At 42.2% G+C, this 13,279-nt stretch overlaps 1 protein-coding gene across 1 annotated transcript in view; it reads left to right on the plus strand.

The window, feature by feature from the left end:
* The window catches only part of LOC143283440 (mitogen-activated protein kinase kinase kinase 4-like), a 49,189-nt gene that overhangs the window by 32,034 nt on the left and 3,876 nt on the right, over window positions 1-13,279 (plus strand). Inside the window, exons 16-21 of the mRNA XM_076589678.1 lie at window positions 19-117; window positions 4,608-4,805; window positions 6,069-6,139; window positions 7,356-7,472; window positions 9,925-10,084; window positions 12,329-12,448. Of these exons, the coding sequence (XP_076445793.1) occupies window positions 19-117; window positions 4,608-4,805; window positions 6,069-6,139; window positions 7,356-7,472; window positions 9,925-10,084; window positions 12,329-12,448 (765 nt within the window). The remainder of the gene's footprint in view (window positions 1-18; window positions 118-4,607; window positions 4,806-6,068; window positions 6,140-7,355; window positions 7,473-9,924; window positions 10,085-12,328; window positions 12,449-13,279) is intronic.

Genomic DNA, 13,279 nt, shown 5'->3' on the forward strand with positions numbered 1-13,279 from the left:
TGTCTTTTCCCGTGCTAGGTGTGCGTCGCTTGATGCCCGAGTCTCACAGTGAGGTCAGCATTCACGATGGAGCAGATGGTGGGCTAGTCCTGGATATACACCACCCCCGCCACAGAGGTTCGCATCTCCCTCCCCCTTTCTTTGTTTAACCCTTTGGTTTTTTTTTGTTGTTTTTTTTAATTATTATTATCTGGATGTGCACTGTACAAATATGTACACTTGCACTTAACAAAACGGGTCAGAGTTTTTCGTCTACTCTCACAACTGTGTGTGTGATGATTTTAGCTTCTGATGAAAGAATCAGTGAGGATGTTGTGCGTTTATTGTTATGAAGATTTCAAGTATTGTACATTTTAAGGCGCTTTGCAGAATTTTAGATATCATCATGGTTGGATTGCTATGAATAACAGATTTAAAGTGACTACAAGATGTTGGGAGTGTACAGTAGGTGTGGAATCTGTCATCCGTTTGCTAAAGAAAGGAAAGGAATTTTCGTCAAAGCAGGTTAGATTTAAGGTAAAGGTACTTTAGAATTTTTGACTCACTTGTGTAAACAAAGTGAGTATGTTTTAACCCAGTGTTCGGTTGTCTCTGTGTGTGTGTCTGTGTGTCCGTGGTAAACTTTAACATTGCCATTTTCTCTGCAAATACTTTGTCAGTTGACACCAAATTAGGCATAAAAATAGGAAAAATCAGTTCATTCCAGTCATCTTGTTTAAAACAATCTTGCACCTCTGGGATGGGCACAAAAAAATAAAAAATGAAGCCTAATTATATGCAAACTGCATTTACTGTTATATTTATATTTTTTGTATTCTCTAAACTTGGAACTTTGATCTGATATTCTGACCCAACAACAAGAGCAGTCATTATTATCATTTTTTGTTCAAACAGGAACTTCTTTTGCTAAGCATGGAAGTTTGATTTATTTTGCAAACGTTTTGGTGCAGATAGCAAAAAAGGGAAATTACACTGTAATTAATGCTAGGGGACTTAATTTATCACAAGTGAGTCTTGAAAGCCTTGCCTCTCTTGTTAATTATTATTATCTGGATGTGCACTGTACAAATATGTACACTTGCACTTAACAAAACGGGTCAGCATTTTTCGTCTACTCTCACAACTGTGTGTGTGATGATTTTAGCTTCTGATGAAAGAATCAGTGAGGATGTTGTGCATTTATTGTTATGAAGATTTCAAGTACTGTACATTTTAAGGCTCTTTGCAGAATTTTAGATAGCATCATGGTTGGATTGCTATGAATAACATTTAAAGTGACTACAAGATGTTGGGAGTGTACAGTAGGTGTGGAATCTGTCATCCGTTTGCTAAAGAAAGGAAAGGAATTTTCGTCAAAGCAGGTTAGATTTAAGGTAAAGGTACTTTAGAATTTTTTTTTAAATCTGGTCTTTCTGCTTCTCCTACTGGAGGAATACTAAATGATATAGTTGCTGATAAATGATATACAGTTTTAGGTAACAATTTTTGCATTGTTCACAAAAGTGTGGCAGCACTGATCCACACAGATGACCCCCAAAATTGCAAGCATTGTGTCTGGCTGGTTGGCTTTTTCCGTGATTCTGGTTGTGTAGAGCTTTTTTCCTTCTCTGTTAACTCCTGATATTTTGTTGTTGTTTTTTTGTTTTGAATTTTTTTTTTTTTGTATTTTTTTTTTTTTACTGTTTTGAATTTTGTATACTGTGTTTATTCGCTGTTACTGTCATGCATGTGCCTGAACAAGGTGGTGATCAATGTGGAATCCTGATTGGTTTGGTGGAGTTTTTTTTTGTGTGTTCCCCCCCCCCCCCCACCCCCCCAAAAAAAAGAAAAAGATATGAGTACTTGTCGCTCTCTGGCACATAGCAATTTGTTTGTTATTCATCCAAGTTCATGTGTATCAACACTAAATGTAACCAGGTTGGGTGGTGCATGTTAATCCCACAAGCAGCCTTCTAAACCTTGATGTGAAATGAGGCATGACTTAACTCCACAAGCAGCCTTCTAAACCTTGATGTGAAATGAGATCAGTCGGGCATGACTTCACCCCACAAGCAGCCTTCTAAACCTTGATGTGAAATGAGATCAGTCAGGCATGACTTCACCCCACAAGCAGCTTTCTAAACCTTGATGTGAAATGAGATCAGTCGAGCATGACTTAACTCCACAAGCAGCCTTCTAAACCTTGATGTGAAATGAGATCAGTCGAGCATGACTAACTCCACAAGCAGCCTTCTAAACCTTGATATGAAATGAGATCAGTCAGGCATGACTTCACCCCACAAGCAGCCTTCTAAATCTTGATACGAAATGAGATCAGTCGGGCATGACTTCACCCCACAAGCAGCCTTCTAAACCTTGATGTGAAATGAGATCAGTCAGGCATGACTTCACCCCACAAGCAGCCTTCTAAACCTTGATGTGAAATGAGATCAGTCGAGCATGACTTCACCCCACAAGCAGCCTTCTAAACCTTGATGTGAAATGAGATCAGTCAGGCATGACTTCACCCCACAAGCAGCCTTCTAAACCTTGATGTGAAATGAGATCAGTCGAGCATGACTTAACTCCACAAGCAGCCTTCTAAACCTTGATGTGAAATGAGATCAGTCGGGCATGACTTAACCCCACAAGCAGCCTTCTAAACCTTGATGTGAAATGAGATCAGTCAGGCATGACTTCACCCCACAAGCAGCCTTCTAAACCTTGATGTGAAATGAGATCAGTCGAGCATGACTTAACTCCACAAGCAGCCTTCTAAACCTTGATGTGAAATGAGATCAGTCAGGCATGACTTCACCCCACAAGCAGCCTTCTAACCCTTGATGTGAAATGAGATCAGTCGGGCATGACTTCACCCCACAAGCAGCCTTCTAACCCTTGATGTTAAATGAGATCAGTCAGGCATGACTTCACCCCACAAGCAGCTTTCTAAACCTTGATGTGAAATTAGATTAGTCGGGCATGACTTCACCCCACAAGCAGCCTTCTAAACCTTGATGTGAAATGAGCTCAGTCGGGCATGACTTCACCCCACAAGCAGCCTTCTAAACCTTGATGTGAAATGAAATCAGTCGGGCATGACTTCACCCCACAAGCAGCCTTCTAAACCTTGATGTGAAATGAGATCAGTCGGGCATGACTTCACCCCACAAGCAGCCTTCTAAACCTTGATGTGAAATGAGATCAGTCAGGCATGACTTCACCCCACAAGCAGCCTTCTAAACCTTGATGTGAAATGAGATCAGTCGGGCATGACTTCACCCCACAAGCAGCCTTCTAAACCTTGATGTGAAATGAGCTCAGTCGGGCATGACTACCCAGCATTTCCTACCCTCTCTCCCTCATGTGCCTGTCAAGGATGTCATTGATTTTACTGAACAAGGGCCATGTAACCCCCCCTCGAGGAAGAAGTCAAAACAAAGACTGGTGGCTTGCAACCTGACCTGTAAGTTATGTCTCACATCAGTTTCAGTTTCGGTTTCAGTAGCTCAAGGAGGCGTCACTGCGTTCAGACAAATCCATATACGTTACACCACATCTGCCAAGCAGATGCCTGACCAGCAGCGTAACCCAACACGCTTAGTCAGGCTTTGAGAAAAAAAAAGGGAAAAAAGGGTGAATAGATAATAGATAAATACATAAAAAAAAAGAACTACTACTACTACTAATAATATGTATAAGGCACAAAAACTTGATGAAGTCAGCTATAAGCGTACAGCCTGACCTGTCCACTATAATCAGAATCTGGCCCAGATAGTTGGGACAGCAGTTACCTACCTCCTCTGCTGTTCTGGTGGTCATAGTCGGACACGACTGACTGCATCTTGGCATCTGTTTTATGCTTTTGTGTGTCAAGTCATTAGTTTATTCGTCTTCCTTTTTGTAAGTTATTTCCTGCGTGTGTGTGTTTGTGTGTGTGTTTAATGTTTATTGTAAAGCGCTTTGAGCTCCCTTTAAAGCGCTCAGCAAGTCTCCATTTTTGACTCACTTGTGTAAACAAAGTGAGTATGTTTTAACCCGGTGTTCGGTTGTCTGTGTGTGTCTGTGTGTCCGTGGTAAACTTTAACATTGACATTTTTGCTGCAACTACTTTGTCAGCTGACACCAAATTTGGCATAAAAATAGGAAAAATTCAGTTCTTTCCAGTCATCTTGTTTAAAACAATATTGCGCCTCTGGGATGGGCACAAAAAAATAAAGAATGAAGCCTAATTATATGCAAACTGCATTTACTGTTATATTTATATTTTTTGTATTCTCTAAACTTGGCACTTTGATCTGATATTCTGACCCAACAGCTAGAGCAGTCATTATTATCATTTTTTGTTCAAACAGGAACTTCTTTTGCTAAGCATGGAAGTTTTATTTATTTTGCAAACGTTTTGGTGCAGTTAGTAAAAAAGGGAAATTACTCTGTAATGCTAGGGGAGTTAATTTGCTTTAAACTGATCTTTCTCATCTTAAACATTACATTTTGAAATTATACTCAATACATAAAAAGCTTGGATTTTTTTTAATTTTTTTTTTTTTAAGTGTATCACAAGTGAGTCTTGAAGGCCTTGCCTCTCTTGTTATTGTTATCGAAACGTTGACGCCCGTTCCTCCCAGCCTCAGCAGGAGAGCTGCACACGGCGATGTCTCGGCGGGAACGTATCTGCGACGAGATCCTGAGCATGGAGCGTCAGCGGGAGAGCCAGCTGAGGGAGAAGAGCCGCATCGGCCGCGTGGCCAACAAGGTGCGGGAACCCGACTACCGCATCAACGTGCGCCGGGTCAACTTCCGCTGGCAGCGAGGAAACAAGATAGGTGAGCACGTGGAAGATGGGTGTTCCACTTACACTTTGTCAAGGAGGTGTGGAAGATGGGTGTTCCACTTACACTTTGTCAAGGAGGTGTGGAAGATGGGTGTTCCACTTACACTTTGTCAAGGAGGTGTGGAAGATGGGTGTTCCACTTACACTTTGTCAAGGAGGTGTGGAAGATGGGTGTTCCACTTACACTTTGTCAAGGAGGTGTGGAAGATGGGTATTCCACTTACACTTTGTCAAGGAGGTGTGGAAGATGGGTATTCCACTTACACTTTGTCAAGGAGGTGTGGAAGATGGGTGTTCCACTTACACTTTGTCAAGGAGGTGTGGAAGATGGGTGTTCCACTTAACACTTTCTCAAGGAGGTGTGGAAGATAGGTGTTCCACTTAACACTTTCTCAAGGAGGTGTGGAAGATGGGTGTTCCACTTAACACTTTCTCAAGAAGGTGTGGAAGTTGGGTGTTCCACTTAACACTTTCTCAAGGAGGTGTGGAAGATGGGTCTTCCACTCACACTTTCTCAAGGATTTGTCACCACATTTGGATGAATCCATGAACGCTACACCACATCTGCTAGCAGATGCCTGTCCGGTTGGACTTGTGATCCAGTGTTCACCAGTGACCAGGTTTCTAGGCCCTGTTCCAGTGTTCACCAGTGACCAGGTTTCTAGGCCCTGTTTCAGCGTTCACCAGTGACCAGGTTTCTAGGCCCTGTTTCAGCATGGTGTCGTGTCCTTGACTCCCGATTTTCCTCACTGTACCTAGATGTGAATGAATATCTGACTTCTGGTCATCTCCTGTTCAAACATTCTTTTATCTACACATACTTTACCATGACCCACTAGTGCAGACTCTGTCCTGTATACCTGACTTCTGTTCATCTCCTGTTTAAACATTTTGTTACCATACAGTTTAAAGAAGAAGAAAAAAGAACTCCTTATGAATGTTTATCATATATTAATGTGATTTGTCTACTTTGAAATTGTGCTTTTTTGCAGCTGTTAAATGTTTGCAACTTTTGAGCGAAAACCTGACAAGATGGCGTGGAGAGCCTTGGCCAAAGGAATGATTCAGCGCTTATAGCTGTTAGAGGCGTTTGATTGGCTAAGAGGGGCGTCTTGTCACTGTTAGCCGCGCGAAATTTGGCCAAACAGAGCAAACCATAGGCCTAGTTTGCATCAGTTTGACATGGTAAGTATATGTAAACACCAAACATGGAGTATAATACAAACTCCTCCTTTTTCCCCTTTCTTTTCTTCAGGAGAGGGCCAGTTTGGAAAGGTGTATACAGCCGTCAACATGAGTACCGGTGAACTGATGGCTCTGAAAGAGGTAAATTTTTCTTGGTATATTTTTTTGAAAAAAAGTCCACTATGTATAATTAAGAAAGGTCTATTTAAGAGAAAAAACTAAATTTAAGATGACAGGCTTCACCTTTTTGATTTTCATTACAAGCGAACAGATGAAAATCCTCATTAGACAGTGGATTGTAATCTTACAGTGAATACAAAATGCAGAATACAGATTTAAAAAAAAAAATCATCTCCAAAATTCTTTTGTGGTTTACGATAATATACAATGTATGAAAATCAGAATAATTAGATGTGAATACATAAAAGGCATAAAATGTGTGTGTCAAATGCTACTTATTGTATTACAGGCAGTTGTGTCCAACTATGACCATCAGAAAAAGCAGTGAAGTCAACTGCTGCCTGACAATCTTCACTGGAATTTCATAATTTTAATTTTAATTACACATACTTAACCGTGACCCAACTAGTGCAGACTCCGGCTGGGGTATGACATTCCTGCCACGTTTAGTGTCTTGCCCAAGTTATATCCCCAATCTTTCTTATAAGGGTGGATGTATTTTATAAAAAAAAAAAAAGAAAAGAAAAAAGTATGCTTCTGTTCTTCTTATTAAGATGAGATAGGTGTGAGGAGGATGATGATTATTATTTGCCTATATTCTTGTTATTAAGATGAGAATGGTGTGATAATGTTACTAATTATTATTATTGTTTTTATTCAAATATCAACAGGTATTATTATTATTATTATTATAATTATTATTAAAATGGTGTTTTATTGTTGTTATTGATGTGTTTGGTTTGATAATAATTATTGTTTTTGTTATTCAGATATGAACGGTGTATTCTTCCTTGTATGATTATTTTTATAATTATTGTCATCTGAATTGTGTATTATTATTATTATTATTATTATTATTATTTTGTATATTATTATTATTATTATTAGGTACAATATTGTTATGTACATTATTGTGTATAATATTATCAATTATAATCATTATTATTATTCAGATACGAACAGTGTCATAATATTATCAATTATTCAGTTATTATCATTGTTATTATTGAGTTGAGAACAGTGTATTATTAACATTATTACTGAGATCAGTATTTAGAAGAAGAAGTGAAGGGTCTAGAATGTGGGCCCTTACTGAGAAAAGAACAGTATTATTATTATCATTATCATTATCAATATACTGATGAAGAAGTGAAGGGTGTGGAATGCGTGCCAACAGATGAAGTTCCAGCCCAACGACCTGCAGCAGCTGCGAGAGATGTGCGATGAGATCAAGATCTTTGAGGGCATCCAGCACCCCAACCTCGTCAAGTACTATGGGGTGGAGGTCCACAAGGTAGGTTTCCAGAGTCACACAGGGATATGAGGTCCACAAGGTAGGTTTCCAGAGTCACACAGGGATATGAGGTCCACAAGGTAGGTTTCCAGAGTCACACAGGGATATGAGGTCCACAAGGTAGGTTTCCACAGTCACACAGGGATATGAGGTCCACAAGGTAGGTTTCCACAGTCACAGAGGGATATGAGGTACACAAGGTAGGTTACCAGGGTCACACAGAGATATGAGGTCCACAAGGTAAGTTTTCACAGTTACACAGGGATATGAGGTACACAAGGTAGGTTTCCACAGTCACACAGGGATATGAGGTCCACAAGGTAGGTTTCCACAGTCACACAGGGATATGAGGTCCACAAGGTAGGTTTCCACAGTCACACAGGGATATGAGGTCCACAAGGTAGGTTTCCACAGTCACACGGGGATATGAGGTCCACAAGGTAGGTTTCCACAGTCACACAGGGATATGAGGTCCACAAGGTAGGTTTCCACAGTCACACGGGGATATGAGGTCCACAAGGTAGGTTTCCACAGTCACACAGGGATATGAGGTCCACAAGGTAGGTTTCCATAGTCACACAGGGATATGAGGTCCACAAGGTAGGTTTCCAGAGTCACACAGGGATATGAGGTCCACAAGGTAGGTTACAGAGACATCCACACGGATGATGGGAGAGAGAGTTATTGTTTTTGAGAAAAAAAAAAATACTGCGAACATGCCTGCTGTTCTGGAATAGTCGAATTTGTGAACAGTAAAACGACTGGTGACTTTTGTGTCACAGCTGTGTTATAGACGGAAAAACAACAGGAAACAAGCAGGTGGTTGTGTGTCGGTGTATGTTAGAGAGAGAGCGAAAGAGAGAGAGAGAGAGATTGTGTGGGGAGGTGGGGGGGGAAGAGGTGTGTGTGTTAGATGTGTGAGAGAGAGAGAGAGAGAGAGGTGTGTTAGAGAGATTGTGTGTGTACGTGTGAGAGAGAGGTGTGTGTGTGTGTGTGAGAACATGTACATACCTGTAGAGAGAGGTGTGTGTGTTAAAGAGGTGTGTGTGTGAGAGAGATTGTGTGTGTGTGTGTGTGTGTGTGAACATGTACATACCTGTACAAACCTGCACAACATCACATTTGTGAGGATACGGAGAGTTCCTGAAAATTCTTGAAATTTCACTTTGTTCCTGATGTTTGCACCATCTGTTCCTGATGGTCAGATTTCGGAGTGGGCGTGTATGATAGTGTGAGAGAGAGAAACTAGAGAATTTAAATGGGGTAAAATCTGAGGTGAAATAAACACCCACACCCATACACTTATGCATGCACACACTCACATTTGTATGCAGACTCAAAACGCACCATCTCAGGTGAGAAAATCAGAATTTGTGTAAAACAAAAGACATGTACGACTGATAATATAAAACATTTACTCACATGTTTTACATTTCACCTTAACACATGGCAGATGCAGACATACAAACACATATTGGCAAAGGTGCAAATGTCTACACAAATTCTGTTAACAAAGACATGAAAATAGAAGTTATTTTGGTAGAAGACCTAAGAGTGCAGAGAATTTCAGAATCTGAATTTGGATTCACAGTCACTTGCGTCCCTTTATGTGTGCAGTTTCTTGCTGCGTTGCAATAAATCAGTCATGTTTGTAAAACCATGCTGCAAAAACATGGGACATCAAACTGGCACGCAGAAAAATAAAACGCCATGAATTAACCATGGTTGATGTAGTTACGGTTTTTGTTGTAGTGATTTCCATTTAAAAGATAAATTATTTTTTTTTTTTTTTAAATCCCATTTGAATCAGTATATTCTTTTTCTTCTTTTCTTCTTCGTTCGTGGGCTGCAACTCCCACGTTCACTCATATGTACACGAGTGGGCTTTTACGTGTATGACCGTTTTTACCCCACCATGTATGCAGCCATACTCTGTTTTCAGGGGTGTGCATGCTGGGTATGTTCTTGTTTCCATAACCCACCGAATGGTGACATGGATTACAGGATCTTTAACTTCTGTATTTGATCTTCTGCTTGCATATACTACACACGAAAGGGGCTTCAGGCACAAGCAGGTATGCACATAATGATGTTGACCTGGGAGATCAGAAAAATCTCCACCCTTTACCCACCTGGCGCAAGTACCAAGATTTTAACCTGGAACGCTCATATTGAAAGTCCAACGCTTTAACTGCTCAGCTATTGCGCCCATCGCTACAGTTGTAATAAATCAGTAGTGTTTATGACACCAAGCGGCGAAAACTTGGGACAGCAAACTGTTATGCCGAAAAATAAACACCTTGAATTAACCATGGTGGATGCAGTTATGGGTTTTTGTCATTATGTTATCCATTAAACAGATGATTTTTTTTTTTTTTAATCCCAGTTGAATCAGTATATAAAAATCACCAGTACATACAAATTGATAGAACCTGTGTGTGTGTGTGTGCAGGATGAAATGCTGATGTTCATGGAGTACTGTGACACGGGCACCATCGAGGAGGCAGCCAAGATGGGGTTGCCGGAGTACCTGATTCGCCGCTACACCCGGGAGATCGTGCTGGCCGTCAACCACCTGCATGAGAACAGCATCGTGCACAGGGATATCAAAGGTAGCTAACTGCGGCCACTGTCATAGTGCGCTAACAGCCGTCATTGATGACAGAAACTTGTCATAGTGCAGAAACAGTGGTCCTTGCTGTCATAGTGCAGAAACAGTGGTCCTTGCTGTCATAGTGCAGAAACAGCTGTCCTTGCTGTCATAGTGCAGAAACAGTGGTCCTTGCTGTCACAGTGCAGAAACAGCTGTCCTTGCTGTCATAGTGCAGAAACAGCGGTCCTTACTGTCATAGTGCAGAAACAGTGGTTCTTACTGTCATAGTGCAGAAACAGCTGTCCTTACTGTCATAGTGCAGAAACAGCTGTCCTTACTGTCATAGTGCAGAAACAGCTGTCCTTGCTGTCGTAGTGCAGAAACAGTGGTCCTTGCTGTCATAGTGCAGAAACAAGCTGTCCTTGTTGTAATAGGGCAGAAACAGTGGTCCTTGCCTTGCTGTCATAGTGCAGAAACAGCTGTCCTTGCTATCATAGTGCAGAAACAGTGGTCCTTGCCTTGCTGTCATAGTGCAGAAACAGCTGTCCTTGCTGTCATAGTGCAGAAACACTGTCATAGTGCAGAAACAGCGGTCCTTGCTGTCATAGTGCAGAAACAGCTGTCCTAGTGCAGAAACAGCGGTCCTTGCTGTCATAGTGCAGAAACAGCTGTCCTAGTGCAGAAACAGCGGTCCTTGCTGTCATAGTGCAGAAACACTGTCATAGTGCAGAAACAGTGGCCCTTGCCTTGCTGTCATAGTGCAGAAACAGCTGTCCTTACTGTCATAGTGCAGAAACAGTGGTCCATGCTGTCATAGTGCAGAAACAGCTGTCCTAGTGCAGAAACAGCGGTCCTTGCTGTCATAGTGCAGAAACAGCTGTCCTAGTGCAGAAACAGCGGTCCTTGCTGTCATAGTGCAGAAACAGCTGTCACAGTGCAGAAACAGCGGTCCTTGCTGTCATAGTGCAGAAACAGCTGTCCTAGTGCAGAAACAGCGGTCCTTGCTGTCATAGTGCAGAAACAGCTGTCACAGTGCAGAAACAGCGGTCCTTGCTGTCATAGTGCAGAAACAGGGGATCCTTGCTGTCATAGTGCAGAAACAGGGGATCCTTGTTGTCATAGTGCAGAAACAGTAGTCCTTGCTGTCATAGTGCAGAAACAGCTGTCCTTACTGTCATAGTGCAGAAACAGCTGTCCTTGCTGTCATAGTGCAGAAACAGCGGTCCTTGCTGTCATAGTGCAGAAACAGTCTGTCATAGTGCAGAAACAGCTGTCCTTGCTGTCATAGTGCAGAAACAGCGTCCTTACTGTCATAGTGCAGAAACAGTGTCCTTCTGTCATAGTGCAGAAACAGTAGTCCTTGCTGTCATAGTGCAGAAACAGCGTCCTTCTGTCATAGTGCAGAAACAGTATTTCCTTTTCATACGTGCATGAATACACTTTCCTTGCTTCTAGTGCAGACAGCTTCTAGGCAAAAACACTTCTCAGAACTGTCCCTTACTGGTTATTTCCCTTTTTAGTTATCGCTGCATGGAATGAACTTTTTTTCGTTGCAGTCTCGCATAATCCTTTTTCAATACTTAAAACCCTGTCTCTCAAGATACTCTTGTTTTTTCCTTCATTTCTCCATTAAATTTCATACCTGGAATTGATGGGGAGGTTGTGGGGGTGTGGGGGGTTGAGGTTGGTGATTTGGGAGGAACATTTTTCAGGTAGCTGCTCAAGTCAAAGGAAGAATGGGGAGTGGGTGAGGTTGATGAATTTGGGGGGCTCATTTTTCAAGTAGCTGTGCGAATCAAAGGTGGAATTGGAAGGAGGAGGAGGGGGGTTGAGGTTGATGATTTTGGGGGGCTCATTTTTCAAGTAGCTGTGCGAATCAAAGGTGGAATTGGGAGGAGGAGGAGGGGGGGTTGAGGTTGATGATTTTGGGGGGGCAAGTTTTTCAAGTAGCTGTGCGAGTCAAAGGTGGAATTGGGAGGAGGAGCCGGGGGGGGGGGGGGGGTTGAGGTTGATGATTTGGGGGGGGGGGCAAGTTTTTCAAGTAGCTGTGCGAGTCAAAGGTGGAATTGGGAGGAGGAGGGGGGCGGGGGGGGGGGGGGGGGGGGGGGGGGGGGGGGGGGGGGGGGGGGGGGGGGGGGGGGGGGGGGGTTGAGGTTGATGATTTTTGGGGAGGCAAGTTTTTCAAGTAGCTGTGCGAGTCAAAACAGGGTGTGAATGGAAGACGTAGTGTGAATGAACTGCTAACGGATGACCTCCACACCAGGGGCGAACATCTTCCTGACGTCCAACGGCCATGTGAAGCTGGGTGACTTCGGGTGTTCCGTCAAGCTGAAGAGCCACACCACCATGCCTGGAGAGTTCCACAACCTGGTCGGCACCACAGGTCAGTTCTTCTTCTTCTGCTTCTTCATTCGTGGGCTGCAACTCCCACGTTCAGTCGTATGTACACGAGTGGACTTTTACGTGTATGACCGTTTTTACCCTGCTATGTAGGCAGCCATACTCCATTTTCGGGGGTGTGCATGCTGAGTATATTCTTGTTTCCATAACCGAACGCTCACATGGATTACAGGATCTTTAACGTGCATATTTGATCTTCTGCTTGCGTACACACACGAAGGGGGTTCAGGCACTGGCAGGTCTGCACATATGTTGACCTGGGAGATCGGAAAAATCTCCACCCTTTACCCTCCAGGCGCCGTCGCCGAGGTTTGAACCCCAGGCCCATAGACTGAAAGTCCAACGTTTTAACCACTAGGCTATAGCGCCCGTCACCACAGGTCAGTCATCTCAAATCGTCTGGATCATGATACCAGTACTTCTGTACAGCGCCTGTTCTTGGTCAAAGACCAAACTCTTAGCGCTTTACAAACAAGAGTCATATTTGCACAACAGGCTTTTTGTTTGCTGGTTTTTTGTTTTGTTTTTTTGTTTGCTTTTTTTTTTTTTTTTTTTTTATATATATGAAACATTTTTTCTATTCTTAGGTGTTTTTTTTGTAAGTTAGAAATAAAAATGTTTGCTTTGTTCTGATGAAACCCTTGAAAAGAAATATTCAACAAAGAGCGTAATGCATTAAAAAAAAAAAAAAAAAAAAAAAAAAAGCAGTGGTGAGAATTGAACTTTCACATGTTACCATTGAACAGTACCATTCAACAAGGAGTGTAGTGCATAAAAAAAAAACCAAAAAAACCAAAACAAAACAGAAGTGAAA

This window comes from Babylonia areolata, chromosome 6 (assembly GCF_041734735.1).
Source record: "Babylonia areolata isolate BAREFJ2019XMU chromosome 6, ASM4173473v1, whole genome shotgun sequence".
Taxonomy (NCBI): Eukaryota; Metazoa; Mollusca; class Gastropoda; order Neogastropoda; family Buccinidae; genus Babylonia; species Babylonia areolata.